This window comes from Hemicordylus capensis, chromosome 2, assembly GCF_027244095.1.
Source record: "Hemicordylus capensis ecotype Gifberg chromosome 2, rHemCap1.1.pri, whole genome shotgun sequence".
NCBI lineage: Eukaryota > Metazoa > Chordata > Lepidosauria > Squamata > Cordylidae > Hemicordylus > Hemicordylus capensis.
The window spans coordinates 130,748,565-130,773,808 of NC_069658.1; the positions used below are offsets into that span (position 1 = coordinate 130,748,565).

At 43.3% G+C, this 25,244-nt stretch overlaps 1 protein-coding gene across 7 annotated transcripts in view; it reads right to left on the bottom strand.

Annotated features, from left to right (window-relative positions):
• LOC128347892 (atrial natriuretic peptide receptor 1-like) overlaps positions 1–25,244 on the bottom strand; it is a 90,467-nt gene that overhangs the window by 29,772 nt on the left and 35,451 nt on the right. For 5 of the 7 annotated variants that reach the window (XM_053303158.1, XM_053303157.1, XM_053303160.1 and 2 more), the window contains 9 exons: positions 25,064–25,187; positions 17,482–17,586; positions 16,034–16,136; positions 15,013–15,158; positions 12,902–12,974; positions 10,239–10,386; positions 9,416–9,502; positions 7,946–8,089; positions 2,495–2,616 (listed from right to left, as the gene is read on the bottom strand). In XM_053303158.1, coding sequence (XP_053159133.1) covers positions 2,495–2,616; positions 7,946–8,089; positions 9,416–9,502; positions 10,239–10,386; positions 12,902–12,974; positions 15,013–15,158; positions 16,034–16,136; positions 17,482–17,586; positions 25,064–25,187 — 1,052 coding nt within the window. Of the gene's footprint in view, positions 1–2,494; positions 2,617–7,945; positions 8,090–9,415; positions 9,503–10,238; positions 10,387–12,901; positions 12,975–15,012; positions 15,159–16,033; positions 16,137–17,481; positions 17,587–22,964; positions 23,095–23,480; positions 23,654–25,063; positions 25,188–25,244 lie in introns of those variants that run through there. The other 2 variants (XM_053303164.1, XM_053303163.1) reach the window with 2 other exon arrangements.

A 25,244-nucleotide genomic window follows, 5' to 3' on the forward strand; every position in this document is an offset into this window, starting at 1 on the left:
CTGGCTGCCGCATTCTAAACCAAATGAAGTTTCTGGACTACGTACAAAGGCAGCTCCATACAGAGCACAAGTCTAGTGATGTGCACAGACCGGTCCGGAGGCCATTTTACAGGCCTCCGGACTGGTCCAAACATTGGGCAGTTTGTGGTTCAACGCTGCGGGGGGTGGTGTACTTACTCCTCCCGCCGCTTTCCACCCATCGGCACACTTTTTTAGGAAGCATTTTGGGCGGCAGGATACCTCCCTGCCGCCCCTTTCCCCTCTTGGCAGCAAAAGGCTTCAGAAAGCCTTTTGCACATGCGCACATCACATCTCTGTGACGTGTGCACGTGACACAGAGACATGGCGTTTGCACACCCTCCCCCCACCCTTAAAGGAATCCCTATCCCAGTGCCAGACCGCAACTCTGTGGTTCCGTGCACATTCTTAGTCAAGTCTGGAGGTTACCAACAGATGCACCACTGTTTTGAGGTCAGTGATCTCAAGAAACGGGCACATTTGGTTTATCAGCCGGAGCTGATAGAAAGCACCCCTGACCACCGCCTCAACCTAAGAAACCAGGGAGAGGTGTGAATCCAGAAGTACTCCCAGACTGCGAACCTGTTCCTTTTGGGGAAGTGTGACCCATCTAGAACAGGTAGATCAAAATCATCTCTAGAGTTCTGACCCCTCACAATAAGTACCTCCATCTTATCTGGATTCAGCTTCAGTTCATTCTCTTCTCATCCAGTCCATTGCTGCTTCCAGGCAGGCATTTAGGGAGGATATGCCAACTCCTGAAGAACTTGACATGGAGAAGTAGATCTGGGTGTTATCAGCGTACTAACAACACTCAGCTCCAAATCCCCTGATGATCTCTCCCAGCGGTTTCATGTAGACGTTAAAAAGCATTGGAGAAAGTACAGAGCCTTGAGGGACACCATACTTAAGTCCATTGAAACATAGCCTGATTTATGTCCAGGGTTTAAGTCTGAGTCTTGAAGTTTAAGTATTTTTGAGTCTGTTTTTTGGGGGAAATGCAAACTCGCAGTAAAACCTTGTGGTAAAGCCTGCTGTCTGAAAATGCTTTATGATAATAATGGATGTAAAGTCTCCTGAAAGATTTTTCAGAAGGAAGCACATTTCACGGCAGGTGGGGGGGGGAGGGGGGGAGGGAGATGTTTGCCAAATGTGATCCCCCACATAGGCCTCTGAACTGGTTCCATGCACACCCCTAGCATTCACATATCAGCTAAATTTACCCTGAAGTCCCTGCAAGCTATCATGGAGCACTTTACACACTATTTGGGGTTTTCATCACAGGTTAGGGTGTAGCCTGATTTATATCGGGGGGTGGGTGGGGGAATCCAATTTTTGCTTCTGTTTGGGGGGCGCAACTTTGAACTTGCAGTAAAGCCTTGCAGAAAACCTGTGGGAAAGCCTGCAGTCTGGGAGTCAGTTTGAGTTTGATCTACCAAACATTTTTGTTGTTTTTCAGTTAGTATTCACATAAATGCTGCGAGTAATGACAAAGAGAATCGGCTATTTTACACTGTAAACATTACCTGCATTTTAAAAGAAATAAATCCTCCCTGTTCACCCCAAATAAATATTGCCAAGTGCTGTTTGGGACCTTTTACTGTATCTTATGGTACAACCGTAACCCAATGTCCCTTCTTTTGGATCTCAGTTAAGCCATCTGTAGTTGCAATATAATAAGGCCATTCACTCAACCTAAAAGTGCTGGGCTGGCGAGGGCAGGAGGGAAGGCAGGTCGCACCTACCTTCCCCCCAGACAATCTGGCCATCCCCTTCGGCTGCACCACTCGCGCACCCACAGGAGCCGTGCTGCCAGGAGCACTGAAGCCATCTGGAGGCTGGGGAAATGCAGCCAATCCTCCAGAAATCCCACAATGCACCGTGCATGGAGCATGGTGCACTGAGGGATTTCCCTACTGCTGAGCGCTCTACTCACCTAGCTCCAGTGTCCTCTCTAATTGCGTTCATCTGTGTGCGGAATGAATTTTATTCTGGGCGGCAGTATCAAGGCAGTGTGCGCGCAAATGCATTCAGAGTGGGGCCTTCCTGGTTCAAGCTGAGCGGGATCCAAAATTAACTGAGCAGACATCAGAAAATGTGTGCGTGTGTACACATGCGCACACATTAAAGGGAACAGTGCCTGACTCTGTGGCTCTTCGGGCTGCAGGCATCCCAAGCAGCCACACGACCAGCGACTGGGGTAGAATGGTGCTTTCGTACATTTCTACTTCAGTAAAAGCCTGGGTAGAAAACTTGGGCTATCTGGCAGGGCATTGCACGGCACACCACATGAGCAGCCCTACCCTGGACAATCCCAGGTGGGGTTGTTCATGTGCATGCACTCATACTGTAGCTTCATAGTTTTTGCATATATGTGATAATGATGACAATAATCACAATGAAGATGATGGCAACATAACACATTTTATCTTTTCATAATGTCAGAACGAGCTTCTTCATCTTCTTTTCTCCTTACCTGAAATCTTACAAACCCAGCGGTCATCAATGACACAGTTAGTGGACTTTAACCGCCCATGATAAATTCTATGCTGGTGAAGATATGCCATTCCCTGGACAATGTCAGTGGCAAAAGAAAACCTGAGGGTTGTGGGAAATAAAGTTAATGCCCTATAGAAGTTTCTTTTAGTCTCTCAAGATTAAAGCTTCAAAAGTTCAATGAAATGAATAGCTGACGATTTCAGTGATGATTTCAGGCTTGCATGCTGCAGTGCGTTGCTTCTATGTAATGCAAAACTAAAATGTGGCAGGGGGGTTATTTTGTATGTATTTTCATTCCCTACAGGACATCTCTCCCTTTTTGGTGAAATTTTGCACACTTTTAGAAAAGGTGCAAAGCTATTTAAAAGGAAATTGGTGATGAAGGAAGAGAAGCAATACACCTCCATTATCATGCTGAATTTGATTCAAATCTTGTCATTCATTTTTTGTGTCTAGATGTGTTTTTTTCCAGGCTGACATTGGTGCTACCAAGGCAAATGTGGCTATGAATATATAGAGATGTCAGCAGTGAAACACCTATATCCCTAGTTTAAAATGCTTTCTTACATCCTGATAAACAGAGGAGTTTGTGACTAGTTTTTGAAAAGGGATGGTTATCTTATTTTATTTAGAAACTACTTAAGGCCCAAACTAGCAATAAACAAGAAGTGAGGTTGTTTATAACTTTCATCTCCTCTGTCTATCCAGTGAAAAGAGGTACATGGCATATCGTTATTGTGTTCAGTACTTATTTACCCCTTTGCAAGTGGCAGCCAATGGAATGGAGGCACAAATCCCTCATAACACCTAGTTAGGGCCTTAAGTTACTAGGCACTGTGCAACAGTCATTTTAAAAAACACAAGAGTCCTACCCAGAGTAATTAAATAAAAATCTGACTGAATCAGTATCTGATCACAAAGAAGTGTTATTTCTTTCCCCTCGAATGGGGGGGGGAACCCCAATTTCTGAATCACACTATCATCTTACCTACCTAATGATGTTCCACTGTGATTAAAATCCCATATTCTCTCTCTCTTTTTTAAAAGCCATCTGGTGAAATGATATACACATAATAGCTCATCATTTTGAAAGTCAATGAGGATTTTTTAAAAATGTTGCTAAAAAGAACACCCAAACAATGCAGACTACATTTTGCCATACAGTTTTCCTTTACTGTTTTGTCTCTGAAGATAAGCTTCTAACCAAAATCCCACCAGCAAGACCTGCATATTTGTTATTTTAATTAATACGCTTTTGGAGTTATAGCTTCATTGTATATTGTATAAGAAAAGAGGAAATTATAATGTGTTATAATATTGTTTATCATGATATATAAACATAATACAATATATTTATAGATAATGCAATAGATATATTTTCAATCTTTTTTTTTAGAAAAGAGGTGGAGCAGATATTCTTACAATAAGAAACAGTTTTTTAAAAAAACCACACACACACGCACGCACGCGCGCGCGCACACACACACACACACACACACACACACACACACACACACACACCCCAGAACACCTGACCATGGCTCACACACTGCCTAAATGACAGGCATGCTTGCTGTGTCCTTGGCACTTTAAACTAATGCAGCTTGCCAAGGCAGGGAGGCTCCATGCCTATTAAGGTGTGCATCCTCACACTCCTGCTGCTACCTCCATTATTCCCAATGGGAGTCGCAGTGGGAATGCAAGGATACATTCCTTAGAAAGAATGGAGCCTCTCCACCTTCTCAAGCCATGTTGGTGGGGTTTAAAGTGCCAAAGACGCAGCAAGCACACCTGTTAAGACAGCCAGCTCACTGCACAACATGTGAGCCGGTATTTTCTCAAAAATAACCACATTATTACATGTTAAATTTTGGTTCTTTGTTCTGAGTTGCTAGAGTACACATCTCTAGAAGTCTATATCTGGCCTATCTGTAATCTAATCAAGGTTCAAACTAGGAGCCAATTCACATGTACAAGTTAAATGCAATTAGCACCAACCAGAGTTAAAATTCCTAACAGCAATTTGTGCTGCAGGCGTACAACTCATGTTAGCCTAACTGTAGTTGAACAAGAGGGGAGCCCTTGCTAAGTCTGAAACATCAATATAAGATCCGAAACAGGCAGGGGCGTAGCAGGGTTGGAGTGGGCCCAGAAACAAGATTTTAAAATCCCCCCCCCCCCACACTGAAGCTCAGCTTGTGGACGATGCCAGTCATTGAATGGTGCTAGAGAAAGACATGCTGTTCTGGTAGCTCCAGGTCTTAACATTCACATCAATTTCGGAGGATGAATACAACTGAAGGAAGCCTGTGCGGTGCACGGCTGGGAGAGTCAGTCATGTGACTTGCCTCTGCCCCCCCTCCCAAGGCAGTGGGCCTCCAGACAACTATAATAGGGCCCCCTTGCCCTATTATAGTTACGGCCCTGGAAACAGGTTGTAGCTGTGAAGGGCACAGGCTTCATGAAATAGTATTTGTTTTTCCTGAGTTTTGAGAACAGTTTGCTGGGATGACTCAGAAGTAAATGATTCAGTTCAATGGCCTTCCTCTTAAGTAAGTGACAGTTCTCTCTCCCTGCCCAGGACAGCTCCGTTGCCCTGCAGTAAACAAATGGGATTGTACAGAAGTAAATGATTTCGTTCAATGGGCTTCCTTTTAAGTAGAAGTGCAGAGGATTGCAGCTGTAGAAGTGTGGCTTGCTTTTGATTTTACTTTACTGGGAAACAAAAGACTTTACAGCACCTTGAAGTAGGAATTATTAGGAGGTTTGCGTCTCTTTAAATTTCACGGCAGGTCGCTGTTGCCAGACAGAAAAGGGAAGAGAGGGAAGGATGTGGGGGATGGTGCTGAATCTCCAGAGATAACTGCTGTTATCAGTGGTGAACCATAGGAAAGATCTCGGGTACAAATCTGAGTTAGTTGGGGAAGATTGGAGATAACTTTTGTTCTTAACAGCAGTTTTTCACGTTTGGGTGTACTGTTGTTACAACCGCTATTAGTGTTAAATACAATAAAGCTGTACATGTGAACTAGCTCTAGATGTCACCTTTATGGTAAACATGCATTTGCCATTTCAAATGGCAGCCAGATGTCAACCTAATCTCAATAATCTTTATTAGATTATTCCCCTTGTATTTTGTTCAGGAAATGCATGATGGAATGCTGTCAAATAGAGTGTTCCCACACCATGTACACACCCCAAAGCTAATTATGCACAGCTGGAGTAGGGAAATGTCCTGTGTGGTAGGGATGTGCGAATCAATTTGGGTACAAATCAATTTGTCCCCAAATCTAGCTGATTTGGAGATAGAACAAATCACCCCTGTGGTCCATTGGCTAGATTCGGGTCCAAATCAAATCACCCCAGATTCAATTTGAATTGATTTGAGATTCAGATTCCTCCTATGAATTTCCCCAGATTCCCAGCTTTCATTTTTTTAAAAAGCTAAGCTCTAGCCCTTGTAGAATTGAAGTAATGGAGCGAAATGTGTGGTCTCTATTTTTCAAGTGTTTGGATTCTTTGGTGTATAATAACTTTTCCTCAATGAATCCCTATGAGGATTAATTACACACTTTCTTCTATTCATTTTGACTGTCTTTGGACAGTGCCAACAGTCATGTGCCAACTACACACACTTCCCACCCACAAGGCAGTGGGGTACTACTCAGTGTGTATGTTCTAGAAATGTTTTCAAGTATTTAGACTCTTTTGTGTCTAATAACCTTTCCTCATAATGAATCCCTATGAGGATTTATTACACAGCAAAGAGTCTAAACACCTCAAAAATTCCTAAAATATAAAGTGAGTACCCAGTGGCTTGTGGGTTGGGGGGTAGTTGGCACATGGGATGGCACTAATTCCCCACCCCCACCCACAAAGCAGTGAGGTCAAAATGAACAGAAGAAATGAAAGTGTATAATAAATCCTCATAGGGTATAATTATGAGGAAACATTAAAGTAAAGTGTGCCATCAAGTCGACTTTGACTCCTGGCAACCACAGAGCACTGTGCTTTTCTTTTGGTAGAATACAGGAGGGGTTTACCATTGCCTCCTCCTGTGCAGTATGAGATGATGCCTTTCAGCATTTTCCTATATCACTGCTGCCTGGTACACATAACAGTGGGGGTTCGAACCAGCAACCTTCTGCTCATTAGTTAAGCATTTCCCCCACTGTGCCATTTAAGGTGACTTATGAGGAAACGTTATTAGACACCAAAGAATCTAAACACTTCAATATTCCTAAAAAATAAACTGAGTACCCCACTGCCTTGCAGGTGGGATTGGGGGGTGTAGTTGGTACATGGCAGTTGACAGTTGGCACTGTCCAAAGACAGTCAAAACGAACAGAAGAAATGAAGGTGTGCAATGAATCCTCATAGGGATTCATTGAAGAAATATTATACACCAAAGAATCCAAACACTTGAAAAATAGTGACTGCACATTTTACTCCATAACTCCATTTCTACAAGGTCTAGAGCTTAGTGGGGGTTTTTTTTTAATGAAAGCTGGGGGTCAATGATAGGGTTGGGAAAGGGCAACTTCAAATTCCCATTATTTCCTATGGTGAAATATACAAAATCAGTAAAAACTAAAAAGAAAATCATTAAAAATCAACCAGGTGCCCCACTGCCTTGAAGATTTTGGTGGTAGGTGGCACCCATGGGGGCCTACCCACCACCCAGATTTGGTGGCCCTAGGACCTTTATAAGTAGTCTGAATCAATCCAAATCAAATCAAATCCAAATCCAAATTGAATCTGGGGTGATTTGCATCAGAAGGAGAGGGAAATAACTAGACATGTAGTTGCTACAGTCATCCCTTGCCAACTGCTAGGGTTCCATTCTGGCAAAACCTTGCCATTGGCAAATTCGCGGTTGGTGAGACATAAAAGTCTATGGGAAACGGGGTTAGGGGAACCATGACCACAAAAAGACCTAAAAATAAAGGGAAAAAATCAAAATAATTTTTGCTAAAAATAAAAATAAATCCTGTCATATTGCCAAGAGTCACCAAGAAGAACAAGCAGATCGAACCTCTGGACAGTTTTTGAACCCCCCAAATCATTCAAAGGCATTTTAAATTGGCAAGGGACAGTAAGTTCAGCAAGGGTCACCAAGAGGAATGAGCAGATCGAACCTCTGAACCCACCAAAATAGCTGAAACTCCTCCAAAATCACTAAAAAAACCCTCGCCAAACATAGATACTCAGTTCAGTTGGCAAGACCTGTCACAATTTCCCATTTGCATATACTCAAAACCGCGGTTGGTAAAAACCATGGTATGCAGGGGATGACTGTATTTTCAGTGGCAAACACATTCACTGTAGTCACATCTACTTTGTCCCTAGGTTTTGGCTTCTTTACCTGGCCCTCTCACTTTGGGAATAAGAAAGCTCAACTGACTTTCCCCCATCACTGCGCTCTCACCTGAAGCCCCAGTTTAAAGGGATGTCTTCATTGAGCAGCACATCACTCAAACTTCCTTTAGGGCAGTATTCAGTTATTATGGCAGTATTTGGTACCTCAGTACAGCCTCCAATGAATTTGCAGAGGTTTGGGTGGTCTAGTTCTCTGTGGAAATAAAAAAGGAGTTACACCCCGGCCCCTGTCTAAGAGTTTATCTGCAGAGATAGTCACAACATGATGCAAAAAAAAAAAAAAAAGGATGAACAGAAAGGAAAAGACCCATGGTGCTGAGAGGAATAATTCAGAGGATACCTGATTATTTTCAGATGGACTCCAGTGAGATAAAGAAAATTCTAAACAAAAGTTGGTGAGACAATGAGGCGGGTCTCACAATCAGTGAGACCCGCTTTGTCCAGGTATGCGGGGAGAGCGGGCTAAGCCTGCTCTCCCCACAGACGATTGGGAAGCCTGCCTAGGCAGCTGGATCGGCCACCCACACGACTGCCGGCTCCATGACAGAGCTGGTGGGGGCTAGGGAGTTCGGGGGCCACGCAGCCCCTGTAAGCTCCAGCATGCCCTGTGCAAGTGCGCAGGGCATGCTGGAGAGACCCCTTGAGCTGGGTGGCTGCTTTTCAGCCTTCCGGTCAGGGGTCTCCTCGTGAGTAGCCGCAGCGTGGCCACTCACAATTAGAGAAAATGGGTTTGCGGAGCGCTCGCTCCACACACCTGGTTTAAGGGGCGTGTTACTTGAGCGGGTTACCCGCTCAGGAACCACCAGGCTCACAGCCAATTCTGGTGGTTCACGCAATGGGACAAAATCAGGCTAGCAGAGGCTAGCCTGATTTTGTCCCATCATGTGAATAGCCTCACTGATAATTGCCTTTGAAGAAGAACAGAATGCTCAAAACATGTCAGGCATTTTCTGAATTAGCCCATAAACAGCTTTTTCACCACCACAAGTCTTTCCCCTCCTCCTAGTCAGAGTGTGCCTTTACCATGTCTCATTTTCCCAGAGACACAACACTGTATTGCAAATACTGTTTTGCAACTGTATTGCATTTTGAACACTGAAGAAATGCCATTTCCACGCAACAGAAGCATTTCCTTGAGGAGGGACATTAAAATCAGCTGCAATTCAACAACTACTGAGCATTCATAGCTGAAAAGAATAATCATCGGGAAGTCACTATCTTTTGTCCATGATCTGCCAAACAGCAAAGAAGTGGACAAAGATCTAATGTAGGTCATATTAGAGAGGCACCAGAATTTCTATCAGCCAAAGCAACAAAGAGAGAGACAGAGGATCAAGTGAGAAGGGAGGGACCTAAAGACAAAGTATATTGAGACAAAACAGAAAATGGAGTGGGGAAGATTCCACTGTTGTTGAGGCCTTGCGTTTCCTAACTCATACAAAAAGGCTCTTTTACTCATGGCTCCAGGCATCCGTGGAATCTGGGCTACTGCTGAAAGGCACGAATTTTCATAACTTACCTGACTTGCTTGACTTCCGTACGTATGGTCTTGGTCAGGGTAAATGTCTTGTTCATTATTTTCTTGATGGCAACTGTTCTGCCATCACTGGAGGAATACAAAGATGCTTCTCTCATTACCAACATTCTAAAAACCTGAGTACATGGCATGAATGAAGATACTTTGGGAGCGCAAAGTTCATTCAAAACTAGAGAATACTTGCTGAACACTGAGGCTTACCATATATACACAATCTGTGTCCCCACCCCAGCCCCCGGGAAACAATGCTGGTATGAGAAAGAACAACATCATCTGCCCCATTGACATGGTTCTCCATCTAGATGTTAACATCTTTGCCTGTAGCAGCAGTAGAAAGAAAAAGTGCCATGGCACCTTAAAGAAGCATTCAGTGTGATGGTGGCAGGCTCATGTCTTCAAATGAGGGGTCACACTGGGGCAATTTCAAGTGAGAATATTGTTAGAGGGGGTACTGAGTGTTTGCCTGCCCCATACCTTTTCTCCCAGCTGCTTTTCCTGAAAAACTGAGATCAGAAATAGGCCTGGCTTGGGGGAGGGGGCTACACATACATGCCAGGGATCCAGGACAGAAATCTTTTTCTTTCTTTGAGAAAATCTAACATTTACAACTGACCTTTTCAGTTTCAAAAAAAGGGAAGTGCTCAAGGAGGCATATATAGTTAAAATAAACAAACAAAAGCAAAACAATAATAAAAGCCTTTTTTTTTTAAGAAGCACAAAAAGCATCAGATTTTTAAGAAATACAATCTGATGGCATGCTAAAAGGGCAGCAGACTCAAAGGAAGTGACTGCAAAATGCACCTACTATATCCCAGTCTGTGTGAAGTAGTTCATCTTGGGTGCATTGGCAGCGGCTGTACAGGAGCTCAGTGCTGTGACACAGCTGGTGTTGGAAGCACTGGGTGCATGTGGCACACTCAAGGCACTCCCCATTGTGGTCCTTCTGATGCAATCTAAGTGTTATTAAGGGATTAAACAGGAATGTAGATGTGGGTTATTGATAGGTGCATTGGCAAGAAAGCTCACACATTATCACAACCCAAAACCACTGGGAGTTATTTGGTTGGCTGGCCCCTTTATTTTATTGATTAATTACACTGAGATCCAAGGAGCTCATGGCAGAGTACACTATTTTTCCCACCCCATTTTTCACTGTGGAGCTTTTCTGCATTTCCTGAACAATTTGCTTATTTGCACAATATGCTTATTTTGAATGATATAGATGCTAGATTTTTAATATACTGAAGAAATACAGCACATTCATGTTTATTTTATACCATGCATCTGGGTTATTTCTCCACTTTTCTTTTTAACTCAGAGTAAGGCAGCCTCTTATATAAATGAAGCTGAACTCCTGTATTTAACAAATTTTAGTCTTATCAATGAACCTTTGCTTTTGCATAAGATTTTGTTTTAACATAAAAACACTATCTTCTTAATTTATTTTCTGTTTCATCTTCCTTCTTACTGTGTAGCTCTGTCCACAGTTACTTTTTCCATCAGCTTTCCATATATTTTAATTAATGAAGCTATAATCTCTTTTTCCTGCTTATCCTTTGAATGCTTAATTTATGCCTCTCAATTTGGGATGTTTTCTTTTACAAGATCCAGGCTGACTGCAGCACTAATAATTTGTCTGATCTTGTTACTTTTCAGTAAAAGACATTTGTTAGCCTAATATCTTTTGTGCAGGCTACTAATGTATTATATCCCACTCCATCAAAAAAATAACAAATCCATATTCTGCAATAATAAAACATAATGAAATCAGCTCCAAGACCACAAGTGGCAGTAGTATATTTTGTTAACTTCATAAACTCTTGCTTGAGATAATCAGACTGAAAATGATATATTATGTTTATAGCTGATACATTTTCTGCACTACCTTGGAAAGGCAGGGATGGCTATTATAAATCTGGATAGGACTTTCCAGATGGCATCTTAGCCACATCTGGTATAGTACTCTAGCACCTCCTGAAATTTCTTGTTCTGCAGAGGCACAGACAGGAGCCTGCGAGGATTGGACCTCCAAATTGATCACAGGCTCACAGGTCTTATTCATGAAAAAGGACTGTGAATAATATGGCCAATATGACGAATACTAATATGACAAATATTTATATACCACTTTTCAATAAAAGTTCCCAAAGTAAGTTTACGTTGGTATAAATTAATAAAATGGCTCCCTGTCCCCAAAGGGCTCACAATCTAAAAAAAGGAAACATAAGACATACACTATCAACAGCCACTGGAGAGATGTAGGGATGTGCATGAACCATCCAAGCGACGGTTCAGATGTGTGGGGGATTACCGTTAAGGGACCAGGAGGGAGCTCTTACACACACACACACACACACACACACACACACACACACACACACCATTTCCCCCACCGGAGCTGTGCAAAAAATTGCTGGTGCGGGGTGGCAGCATACCTTCTTGCCACCCTGGTCAGTGTCAGACCGGAACTGGCTGGTGCGCGTGTGCGACATGCACATGCACACCAGTCACATCAGGAATGATGCTGACCTGGGTAGCAAGAAGGTTCACTGCAGCCCTGCGCCAGTGATTTTGGGGACAGTGCTCGTGGGGGAAACACAGTGAGGGGGAGTAAGAACACCCTCCTGGTACCATACAGGTACCCCCCCCCGCCCGAACCATCCGATCCGCTGGACCTCCAGACCAGTTCAGCAGTCTGGAAAAGGACCACCGAACCGGTTCAGGCAAATCCCTAGAGGGATGCTGTGCTGGGGATGGATAGGGTCAGCTGCTCTTCCCCTGCTAAATAAAGAGAATCACCACTTTTTAAAAGTTGCCATATGGTCCTGTTTGTTCCAAAGACGTTAGTGAGACTAATGTGAGGTTCTAAATATTATAAACAGAAATATGCATAAATGCAGAAAGATGCAATACCCTGGTTAGAAACTTCTTTCCCCCCTAACAGGGGCCATATTTTCAACTGAGCAAAAGCTGGAGGGCCAGCAACATTGGATCTGCCCACTGACTCAGCATGTTACACTCTTCTTCCCTGTATGAACAGCAACAGAGGCTAAGCCTTTCCTTAAGGGTATGCCTTAACACTTCATTCTTATGGGAGTGTGTAGCACAAAGAGAGCACTCTGCCAACAGTTCTCTCACAGTTCACAATGAGGGTGGGTAGGAGATGAGATTATTGTTGTGAGCTGCCCCTAGCAGTAGTGCACTGGAGGGGCGGGGCATATATATTTTAAATACATACATACATACATACATACATACATACATACATACATACATACATACATACATGATTATTTTGCCTTTGTCCATATTTTATCTTGGGAGAAATTGACCAAGACACAAGAGGGGAGACTGTCTGGGGTGAATGGCCATGCAGGGGACCAGGTGGGAGGCCCCTGGGGGTGGACTGGCACATAGAACCCCAGTTGCTTGTCCCTAATGGCTATAATAATGTTCATATTTACATACCTTGTTTGATGCAGTTGAAGTCTATAATCCAGCTTTCATCCCAAAACATTTTTTGCTTTTGATACTGGAACCACTAAAGAAACAACAAGCCAAATCTATCTCCCAACAGCAACTCAATTAATTTCAACAGCATAATAGCATCGAAGAGGATGGCTGGTTGATGGTTAAATGTACAGTATCCTATGTTCAAAGCCATGTGTACTTGTACAAACACTGGTATTTTTTTTAAGCAAGCATCGTATCTAAAGGGAGTGACCTTAACACCCACTTCTGGATGATTTGGTGAGAAGCAAAGAGAACTTGACTCTAGTCCAAGATACTTCATACATTATACATGCAATAATTGCATGTATTATTTGATGATCTTCAAAACTCAGGCAGTTACCCAGTAATAGGTACCATGGGTTATTCCTCAAAGTGAATCTATCACCTAATTCTCAGGACTACTTCAGGCACTAAAATGCTCCAACATGGAGGGAATCTTAGTAGAGGAACATGAATATATGTTTTGTAATACATAATATATACTTGTATGTTTTTCACATTGCAAGTATTCAGTTCAAGCATCTGCTGCATGCACTAGTTACCCAACAAGTATATTCACAGTATAATACACATATGAATGAAATGAAAAGAGAGTGAGAGAGCATGCGAAGAGGCGGAAGAAGCCTTGCATCGTTCCTGCCCCCTCCTTTATAAGGGGCTGTATGTGCAGACATATGAATATATGGATATGCACACAAGTCCTTTCAGAGGGTTTTGTTTTTTTTTAATTGCAACAATAAGTCAGAGAGAGAGTGGAGTGCTGAATGGGTGGGTGGATTCCATGGTGCTAAAAGTTTGAAAAATTGAAATTCAGAGAGAATTGCAAGGTTCTCCATGGAGAAACAGCTCAGAGTCCTCTCCAATAATTTCTAGAATGCAGCAGGGTATACGGCTGAAACAAGGAAAATGGTGGGGGGTGGAAGAAAGAGAAGAGTCATGAGGTGAAGAAAAGTCAAAACCCTTCCACCTCAAACATCATTCTGCCTTGCCTATAAAATATCATGGGGCTTTTAACTAGTTGTTATTATATTCTTATTGACACATGTGGATTACTTTCAACAAGACATGCTGCCATCATGTTGGGGGTTATTAATTTTTACCCCCAGTAGGTAAAACAGCAGAGCACTAAAGAATGAGCTCACACTCCAGTTACAGAGTAGGTAGCAGAGGATGGTTTGGATATTGCAGCTGTTTAGAGAAAACACATGGAGATCCTTGTAGAACTAAATACTAAGTATTTATTGGTTAAGTACACTTAGATAGGAAAGACCTAAACCTAATCTAATGAATAGATACATGATGAATAGGTAAGGAGGGAGAGAGATGTTTTCATCTTCTCTCTAGGAGGAAAGGAAGGACTGTGACTCAGCACAGGAAGTGCAGAGGAGTCAGATCAGAGTTCATAGAGTGGAGAGAGGTAGAACAGTTAGGGAGACCCTTACTCACTATCTCTACTCCCAATGCCCCTAGTGATTATTAGGATAGTTGGTGCAAAAGGTCGATGCACTGGAACTCCATCATACCACAAAAACCAACTTGAGGTCACTTAACTAATCAACACAGGGGGTGGCATTGTGTGAATTGGTCTTCAGTTCCATAGGTTACATTTTCTTCCAACTATTGTACTTCCTTAGAAGCTTGAAGAGAGAAAATCAAATCTCCTCCGTTATTCTCTTTGGTGAGAATAATGCCAATTTAGTATAATGTGAATGCAGTTGGTTGGTGAGTACACTTCCACTATTCCCCAGTGAAGTGACGGTTGCATTGTGAATTCAGAGGAGAAGAAACAGTCCGCAGCTGTCAGACAGTCTCTTGGGGTTTGCTCTAAAAGTAACAGGCCCTTTTGAAATTGATCTCTTACTGTGCAAAGTAGAACCAGTCACCGCTCCTTCTCTTCCACATATACCCAAGGGGCCAACAAAGAACCAGAACTTCTATTTGTACCACAATGTACTATAAAATCAAGATTAAATAATAGGGACCAGAAAAAGAAAGGAGTAAAAGAGGAGGAGAGCAGGCAAGAGGATGGTAAAGAGAGGGATGGCAAAATTCTACTTGACACTTACCATGACTGTCAGAATAAAACCAGTACAGACTAAACATACTGGTAAGGCAATTGCTATCCTGACATCGGCTGTCAATGGACATTCACCACAGTCAGCGGGACATGTGGAACAGCCCTCTTCCTCTTCGCAAACATCATCCCCACAGACTGAAGATGAAGGGAAATAGCTATCAACATGAACAGCACAAGAGAGGGGAGCATAATTCTCCTTTCCGGCTTAGCAGTGACTGAGGAGGAGGATGCCCCAGAGGCATTCAAGAGGCAGCATCAGATGCAGGGAGAAAGTGGAGCAGCACCGAGCAAGGAAGTGGCTGTTGGCTTACTTCCCTCCCTGCATGGGCATGAGTGAGATAAAGGCTTGCCAATGGTCATTTAGTGAGTTCATAGAAAAGGTGAGATGTAAACTGGGAATTTCCACCTCTAAACTCACATTCTTGGCCAGTATGCTATTAACTAAAAAGAAACATTCTTTTCTACACATAGAAAAAAATAGTACAGTTTCTTCCAACACTTAAGTAACTAGTTAGTACAATTTTTTTCTCTTGCTCTGTATTTTCCAACTGCATTTCAGTCATTTACAAATATATAAGAGGAAAACCAAGACCTCAAGTTTCTAAGAGTGGGCTAGTCCACACGTAAAGTGGTACTAAGTTTGGCCATCTAAACTCTTTAACTGCAAAGCCTTGGGCTGGGTCATTTCTCCACAGATAAAGGATATGTCCATACCCTTCAGAGAAATTATGCAGCACATCAGCTTCATATCCCTCAATACCCAATATGACTTGTACTGCCTGAAGCCACTGGCTCTAGCATGAGTGTTCAGCCCTGTGACATGATGAAATTTTTCTACAATTGTCATTCCTCACAGAAGCAGGGACAAACTAAATTTCAAGTGGTGTGGAAAATGAGACATTCAGTCCTAATGAACATTCAGAGCTCTCTTGTCTTTTTTCTGAGCAATACAATACCACGTGCTCTGTGAAACTCTCCTTAAAAAACTTGAGCTGAGTTTTATAACATACCTACTGCAGGGAGAACCATAGTTTGGGCTTCCAAAGCTGCTTGCATTCTTCCAACTCTGATGTGTGCGATGAGAGAAGTCACACCCACATGCACCAGAACTACCTACAAGGCAAGGAAGAAAGGAAGGAACAAGGAGGATACAAGAATCGGACCAAGGCCCATCTAGTCCAAAGTTCTGTTGGTCATCCAGATGCTGCTAGAATATGACAAGAAGGGCATGCAGGTGATAGCCTTGCCCTGTTTATCCCCATCATCTCCTGTTCATGTGTACACACTCTCTATACATGGAGATTTCATTGGCCATCATGACTAACAGCTATTGATATACCTGCACTCCATAAATGTGTCTAATCCTTTCTGAAAATCATCGAAGATAGTGGTCATCAAAACATCTCAAGGCAGTGAACTCTGTATGTTAATTACATATTGAGATCATTCACACAATCCAAAACTGTGTTCTACCCAGATTTGGGGGCTGTGTGTACTCCCAATTTTTGGCTGTGTGGAAGCAAGTAGGAGGAATAGCTACCCAGGTTTTTCCTCTTATCTTGCTTTCTTCCACACAACCAAAAACTGGGAGCAAACGGTTCCCAAACCGGGGTAGGACACAGTTTTAAGTTGTGTCAATGACCTAATTGTGTGAAAAGCTACATTCTTGTGTTTGTCCTGAATGTCACTGCCATTCAGTTTAACTGCATGAACCAAGTTCTAGTATTATGGAAGAGAGAGAAAAGTTTGGATCAACAACAACGATTAAAATGGGCCACCTTTCATGAACATTTTCGACTGCTTCAAAAAACCCCACGGCCTCCCTTTTGGCAATCGCTTTGAAAGGGCTCCAAAATATTCACTTCCAACAGCACTGCCCTCACTCTAGGTCAGCTGACCATTTGGCTGCACGTGCAACACACAGGCTGCATTTTTGCTGCATTTAACCTAGGCTCGGTTTGCTTCCACCCCTGCCTTATCAGAATGCTAGTAATAGGCTAATATTGCTCCTAGGAGTTTCTCCTTGACTTGTAATGAATTACCTCTAATGGCAGCTTAAAGATAGGCTGCCTTGGAGCTACCTAGACATAAACACAGCCATTACCTCTTGGTGCAGCAACCAGTGAATATCAGACATAATTTCCCCATTCCAGAGACATGTGCAGGAGATCCTCAAGCACAGCAGCAGCTCTTTTTAATTTTGCCAAACAGCAGCATTCTGCACCATGTCTGCAGCCACTAACTCTCTTAAATTTCCACTGAAGTGAAGAAGCAGAGGGAAAATTAGGCAATCAACTCCTAACACAATCAGGACATTAATATGAGGAGAGCTTATATAGATGAAATTAGTGAAATGGAGTGGGACTAATCCATAAGAACTACTGATCATTCAAGCTTTATAGCCTAGCAGTTTGAAAGATCATGAAACAGAGTATGATAAAAATTAAACCTTCTTTACCTTGGCGGTCCAGTTGGTCTGTGTCATTTTGCCTGCAGTAGACATGGTGTGAGTAAATATTTGGCCATCATCTGGAATCCACGGTCCACAAATTCCACCTTTCCCCTTTGCCAAACAGATTATAATTAATGATGCAGACTCTGTCTCATATTGACACTAATATTTTACAGGATCTTACAAAAGTAATAATCCCAGCTACAAATGGAAGGTGAGCTGGTATTGTGATAGCAAGCACACATTGTCCCCTTTGCTAAACAGGGTCTGCCCTGGTTTGCATTTGAATGGGAGAATGCATGTGTGGGCACTATAAGATATTCCCTTTAGGGAATATTTTAGCAGCAGTTCTGCTGCTGCTGGGTGGAGCCCTCTCTGCAGGTCCTCTACAAAAGGACAGCTTGGGCCAGGGGTGCAAGCCTTTGGAGTGAACCCAAGGGCGAGTGCACAAGGACTCTTTTCCTTGTGGAGAATAGCCGTTGTGCGGGAGGAGTCAGAGGGATGAAGCGCAGCAGAGACCTGTAGGACTGCAAAGCAAGAACACGGATGGGAACAGCACTCCCCATACCTGCCTGGGGTTTTAGCAGCTGCATAACGCCTACCAGATTAGCTGATCAGCCCTGCCTCTGGAACACAACTCCTGGAACTGTTTGTGTCCAGTGGCCAAAGCACTAGAAGGGGGTGCGGTTTATCTGGAATATTACCTCTGTTTTCATAAGAGGGAGTTGTTTTTATATCTTGTCATTATTAAGGTGTTGCTCCTCACAATATGTGTCTGAGGGGCATGCTACTTTGGAGGAGACTCTTCCAACTGAGATGATCCTTGGAAGAGGGCAATATGGCGGTGGGAGGAAGACATGCCAGGTGAGAGGATGGTATGCTGGCTATATCAAAGTCATCACACCCTCCAGTCCTTCTCCCATCCAAGGAGACCCCAGTAACTCAGCAGCCCACCTGGCCTGAAGCTGGTGCTATTAAATGCCAGTTCCATAAATGCAAAGACCACAGCTATGCAGGAGGTTATCCTGGATGATCATGCTAACCTGGCATGCATTACAGAGACCTGGTGGGATGAGGAGGGAAGATGTAAATCTCTCCCTGCTGTACCCACTGGGTTTCCGGATGCAGCATCAGCCAAGGCAAGGTGGGAGGGGAGTTGGGGTTGCCCTGGTTCATCAGGAGACTATTCCCCTCACCAGATGCACTTTCTGTCATTCTGACCAGTTTGAGTGATGTAAACAGTTTCTTGATTTTAACTTTAGATTGTGAGCTTCAATCTACAGAGTGAAAAGATATATTCCATTTTTAAAACTATGTAATCAATTGTTGATGAAGAATGATTTCTAGAAATATAAATAATGAATACATATAGATGAACACGCCTGTGACTGTCCCAGGTTTAGCCCTGTATGCACACACACCTGGGAAACTGAGAAGTCTACACCCCTGCTTGGGGGCACAGTTATATAGTGGCTCTGCTCCTACCTGGAGGGTCATACTCAGGTGTTGGCGGATGTCTGCTCCATCCCTTGGCCTTTGGCCTATGAGGTGCCAGAGGGATCTATTCTATCCCCTCTGCTGTAACATTGACATGAAAACTCTGGGAAAGGTCATCTGTGGGTTCAGGCTGCGGTGCCATCAATATGCTGATGACAGCATATTGTCATCAGGGACCCTAGGGAATCAGGGAGAAGGGCGCACTTATGCCCAGGGAAAAGCCTCGGGCTACCCAGCGGGGCAACACCAGGATCAGCTGCAATCCTGGCACTTCACACGAGCAGCCCTACCCTGGATGGGCTGTTTGTGTGAACAGCCTTACTCACTCCCCCCTCCTCCTACCTTGATATTTGGGTTTACGTTACCGCCAATCAGAAGCATGCATGGGTCTTCTACCCTTGCTAAGCACTTCTCCTATGCTGATGAGGGTCACGTAAACATGCCTAGTGATTTGACCAAGTCCACCCACTGAGCTTCACAACAGAGCAGGGATTTGAGACTGGGCCTCCCCACAAAGTCAAGGCCAACATTCCGCTCACTGCCCCATGCTGACTCACTCTTCTCTGTGGTGAAAGTGTGCACTCCTGGTGCAGTCATCCTAGGAAGAGAGACAGCTAGACCGAAAGGGCAATAGCAACCCCAAAGAGAGACAAGAGGGACTGTGTTCTGAATGCTTTCTGTAAAGAACGATCATTTTTTAAAAAACTGTGATTTTGTGAACTAAAGAAGGCACATCTTCCTTTTACAGCTCCCTTGGATGCCCACCCTATACTCAACCCTGTGGTCAGCCGCACTGCTACAAATGGGCAATAATCCTTACAAAGTCAATGGAGTAATACTGGATGAACTGCACTATAATAAGTGGCTCAGTCATTAATGTGTTCTGCTGGTTCAAGCCCTCTTGTAATGAATGATGGTAGCTTCTCCAGAGTTCTTGAAGAAAAGGTGCTTAAGAAGGGAATTTTGCCCATAGACTTTCTACAGAGTAGATTCCCTGCAGCTTTTCCTTTGATGTTCAAGTTATTCTGACAGCTATTCTATAGGTGTTTTTTTTTATTTGAGAAAGTCTATTTTGAGTATGTATCTTCCAGAGATTCTCATTTCCCAGCAAGCCGTAACCAAGGAGGATTATACTCACTATATTGTGATAAAATATGCAATATAAAGGTCTTAACTTTAAAATGGCTTATTTCTGATAGTTAATTTCAGGTATTCCTATAGATATCTCCATTCATGATATACCAAAAATGTGGATTACTCCAGCAAGCTAAGGTAACATGGAGGGTATAAATAGCTCCTACTTAGCCTTGAAATACAAGTGCATTCCATATCACAAAGCCACATTCCTCTTAGCCTTCATATATAGTTCCATCTAAGCAAGGAAGCATAAAATATCTGTACCAAAATGAAACTTTAATAACTGATGGCTAAAACTGTGCCCTTTTGATGCGCTCACAAATCTTCTCATCCTCAAAAAATAAGCAGGGAGTCAGAAACCACTGCATCATGAATGTTCCCCATATTTCTAAAGAAGACGACTTCAAATTCATATAACAAATTTTGAGTTTCCCAGGCACTGGACATACATTATCTCAGAAATCCTCCATTTTGCAGGTACAACTCTGGAGGACAGAGAGCAGTGGTGGACCTCTGGCCACTTAGTGGATCTGAGGTGAGACTTACTTTGAGGTATAGCTGGTTCACAGCTATACTTCAAAGCACAGTTTCCTTCTAGCAAGGCAATGTAGGTTTTAAAAAAGTAGCCACTGCCATGAAAAAAGCAGTCACTATGTAGCAGCCTCCATTTTTTCATGGAGGCAGCCATTTTTAAAGCATGCATTTCCATGCTGATGCTGTGTCCCAGGGTAGGATGGGTATTAAAGATGAAGCCTAACAGAAGGTGGCTGCATGTTGGAGTTCTTGTAGTTACGAGTGAGAGTTTAAACTTTCTTCCTTTAAAAAGGACGAAAAACAAATGGCATTGAATGGGGATTCCAGTTCCACCACACTCTGTGCTGGAGTTCCAGTGCATCAACCTTTTGCACCAACTATCCTAATGACCACTAGGGGCACTGGGAGTAGAGATAGCAAGTAAGGGTCTCCCTAGCTGTTCTACCTGTCCCTACTCTATAACCCCTGATATGACTCTTCAGGTATTTCCTGTGCTGAGTCAGAATCCCTTCCTTTCCTCTTAGAGAGCTGATGGAAACATCTCTCTCTCTCCCTACCTATTCATTATGTAGTTCTATTGATTAAGATTAGGTCTTTCCTATACAATGTGTACTTCACCAATAAATACTTAGTATTTAGTTCTACAAGAATCTCATAGGAACATAGGAAGCTGCCATATACTGAGTCAGACCATAGGTCCATCTAGCTCAGTATTGTCTACACAGACTGGCAGCGGCCAAGGTGCAGAGGCGTAACTAGGGAAAATAGCACCTAGGGCAAGCACTGAAATTGCGCCCCTGTCCAAACAGGAATGATGGGACTTGTAGTCAACAATATCTGGAAATCCCTGTTAAAAGGAACACTGTACCATGGTTGTTGATCAAAACCTGAAAACACGAGCCATCTCTGTAGACTTAGAACAACAGTCAGGAGTTATGCGAGGATTCCAAGTGTCATTTTCTCTGTCTCATCTCATTTTTTGTAAAAAACATGACTTTGTCCTAGAGGATCATCTGCCCAAATAGCCACTAGCAAAATAGGGGAAGAAGAAGGTGGTGGTGGTGGTGGTGGTGGGGTCTATAAACCAGTGAATGATTCCTGCCAGCCTTTATCTTATGATGACTGTTGGCTCATGATGGTGTATATGTGCATTCACCACACCAGTGCTAACTTTGACACCAAGAGGGAGGAGGATACATTAGTTTGCCACACTAGACAGAGGCATTTGCAACAGGAGCAGACAACCAAGTTCTGCCAGGGCCAAAACCAGCCCCTGCCAGACTAAGAAATCATTGTCATTTGCCCCTTCCTGTCACAAGCAGTGTGCTGTTCTTTTATTATTGACTCTAACTCTCAAATCAAATATCCCAGTCATGGATGGAAAATTCAGGGTCAATTTACAAGAGACACATTTTCTACATGGAAGTTTCTTCTGTGCAGGTGCTGTGCAGAAACCCATGTGTAGTGACCGCCAGGGGCATAGCAAGGTTGGAATGGGCCAAGATGAAATTTTAAAATGGGCCCCCAGCCCCTCAAGTCCACGGCCTCCACACACCCCAGGCCCCCAAGGATTTAAGTCTGATATTTCAGAATAAGTATGCTGCCTGGAAATACATTTCACTGAATACACACATGTGCACTTCACAGTATATAGTGATATACATTGAGTACTATATATTTGTGCTACTTTTAATGCCTAGAACACACTAGCAACGCTAATTATTAAAATGGCCCCCTTGCTGCAGATTAGCAAAGGAGACTTTCAACCATGCAGGGTGAGCCTATGTTTGTTTTCTCAGAATTCTGAACAAATTCAGTAAAGTTTGATTCCAGGAGGTTTTTCACATGAGGCTTTTAAAGCCCTTTAACACACATCTCCTCTGGAATGGAGGTGCTGCATTCACATTTTGGCCAGATTTACCCTGAAGTCCCTGCAAGTTATTGGAGAGCAGTTCACACACAAGAAAAATAAAATAAAATAAAATAAAATAAAAGCACAACACATGCTTCACAGTTCTCACTCAGACCTTCTGGGTTACAAAACAACTTGAACATAAGTGCATTAATGAATGAATGAATGAATGAATGAATGAATAAACATTTGTTCCAGAAGTGTTTGTAATTTTCTGATATGAAACAAGCCACCTATAGGCCTTTTTAGATAGTTTTTGTTCTTAAAGCCAGTACATTTCCCAGTCTGTTTTAAATTAAATATTCAGAGACTTCTCAGTCTTGCCCCACCCCCCATATCAAAGCCCTATGGCAAGCAGATCCCTATATTGGGGGGGGGGGGTAACCACAAAAAGGAATTCACAGCCTACCTGGCAAAGGCTGTACTGGATGGTCTGGGCAGAGGGTCTGCTGCAGGGAACTCTGCCAGCCTCCTTCCTGGCTTCCTGCCTCCCTTGGGGCCTGCCGAGTTCAGGCTTCAGGGAGGCCTACTTGGAGGCCTCTCTGGAAGCCCCGCCCACCTGCAGATCAGCTGAGAGGCGGGGAGAGAAGAGCTCTGCAGTTTGCAGGCTGCTCTGATCCTAGGCCTCACCGATCCTAGGCCGGAGCTGGAGGCAAGTGGCTGAGGGGCCCTGGGGCTGGGCAGGTGGACAGGCAGGGTGGGGGTGGCAGGAACTGGCATGGTGCCCCCACCTCAGTGGCGCCTAGGGCACGTGCCCTGCCTGCCCCCCCAAGTTCCGCCTATGCCAAGGTGGCAGGCAGGAATCTCTCTCAGCCCTATCTTGGAGATGCCAGGGAGCGAACTTGAAACCTTCTGCTCCACGAGTCTTCTCTAAATAGCTGCAACAACTAAACTCTACATTCTACTCTGTAACTGGAGTGGGTACCTTCTTTAGTGCTCTGCTAATTGACTGGGGGATAAAAATTACAACCCCCAACTCTCTGCTCCCTTCTTCCACACTTTCTCTTCCAATCCACCCCACTCCTTGTTTTCAAATTCAGCGTGCTGAAGAGGAGGAGAACTGGCTTTTCTCACAGCTGCTGAGTGGTGGCAGAGGGTGGATACAGGATAATGGAAGCAACACTGGGTAAAGGTGCAAAGCGGAGTCTGCTGTATAAACCAGAAAAAGTGCAAGTTGGATCCACTTGATTGGACTGATCAGAGATTTTTGACAGTTTGAGGGAGGGTGTTGCCCCATGGAAGAAAAAGCATGATCAGGATAGGATTGGGCTATGTAGATAAAAGAGTAGGACTCTGCACAGAAATGAAGGCCTAATTTTCACTGGCTGTAGAAATCAGGGCAGGAATAAAGTTTAACCCTCCTTCCATGGTGCTTTCATATATATATAAATGAATGATTGCCTGTAAAGGGAGCATTCCTGCAGGGAGTGCAAAATCCACCCTCCATCCCTGATGATGGGTGGCCCACCCTCTCTGACAAAGCTTTCACAGTGGGATACAAAGTGATGTACATTGCACCCTGAGGAATTCTTGTGATATCCATACACACCACTGTCATGATGACAGTCAATTTGTTAGTCACATATTGCCTCCTCCACGTGCTCGCTGAAAATGAGTGGCTGAGCCAATATACAAGTACTGAACATACAAGTGACATTGGAATTTCAAAAGTATTATTTAAACCCTATTTTTATTATACCTAGGAGAGCACCGCCTTCTGCATTTTCCCCACTGCACATTGAGATCATCGAGAGAGGTTTGTCTCCGTCTCCGCCACCGGCTCATCTAGCAATAACTCGGGAGCAGGCCTTCTCTGCAGTTGTTCCTAGGCTGTGGAATATGCTCCCTATAGACATTCATGGTTTAACATCTTTGCAAGCCTTCAAAAGAGCCCTTAAGACACATTTTTTTAAACCAGGCTTTTAGTAATCTCTGAATGTTTTAAATTTTTAAATTACTGTTTTTAGCAGTTTGTTTTATTTTTTCCCCTTGTGTTTATTTTTGTGAACTACCTAGAGTCAGGTGGCATATAAATAAAACACACATGCAAAAGCTAATGAGCTCTAAGTCTGATCATACATGATTTTATAAGGTACCGGCTCAGCCATAAAAACATGTATGACCAGACTTAGAGCTCATGAGCGTTGCCTGTTTTTAAATAATACTTTTGAATGAAATTTCAATGTATATTCAGTACATATCTATTGCCTGCAATCATTACAATGGAGATAGGAAGAAAGCTTGATAAAGAAAAATGACACACAAGGAAATGAAGGGAGATCTCAGAAAGAGGGTGAGTCTGTAAGCATCCTTCCACTACTTCCCCTCTGGCATGCAGCCAAAGCAGATTGAGGACATAGCTCATCCTTAACCTTGACCTATCATACATGTCCTGCCTCTGCTTCACTATTTCCCATACATGAGATTAGTATCAGGTGTCTCCCAGGTCCTAAGGCCTATTAACTTTCCACAGCTAAGCAAAACAAGCTTGCAGTTATCAGTACTAACCATGAAGGCCAAAGGACAGGAATGAATGTTTGCATGATGGACACAGCAGTTCTCTCCATTTGCATCCTTCCAATTGGGAGGGCATTCCTGTTCCTCACAGAACTTCTTAGCAGCCGCTGCATCACTTTTTTTTTAAAAAAAAACATCATTTCAAAGAAAAAAGGTTACTTTGAAATCAGTT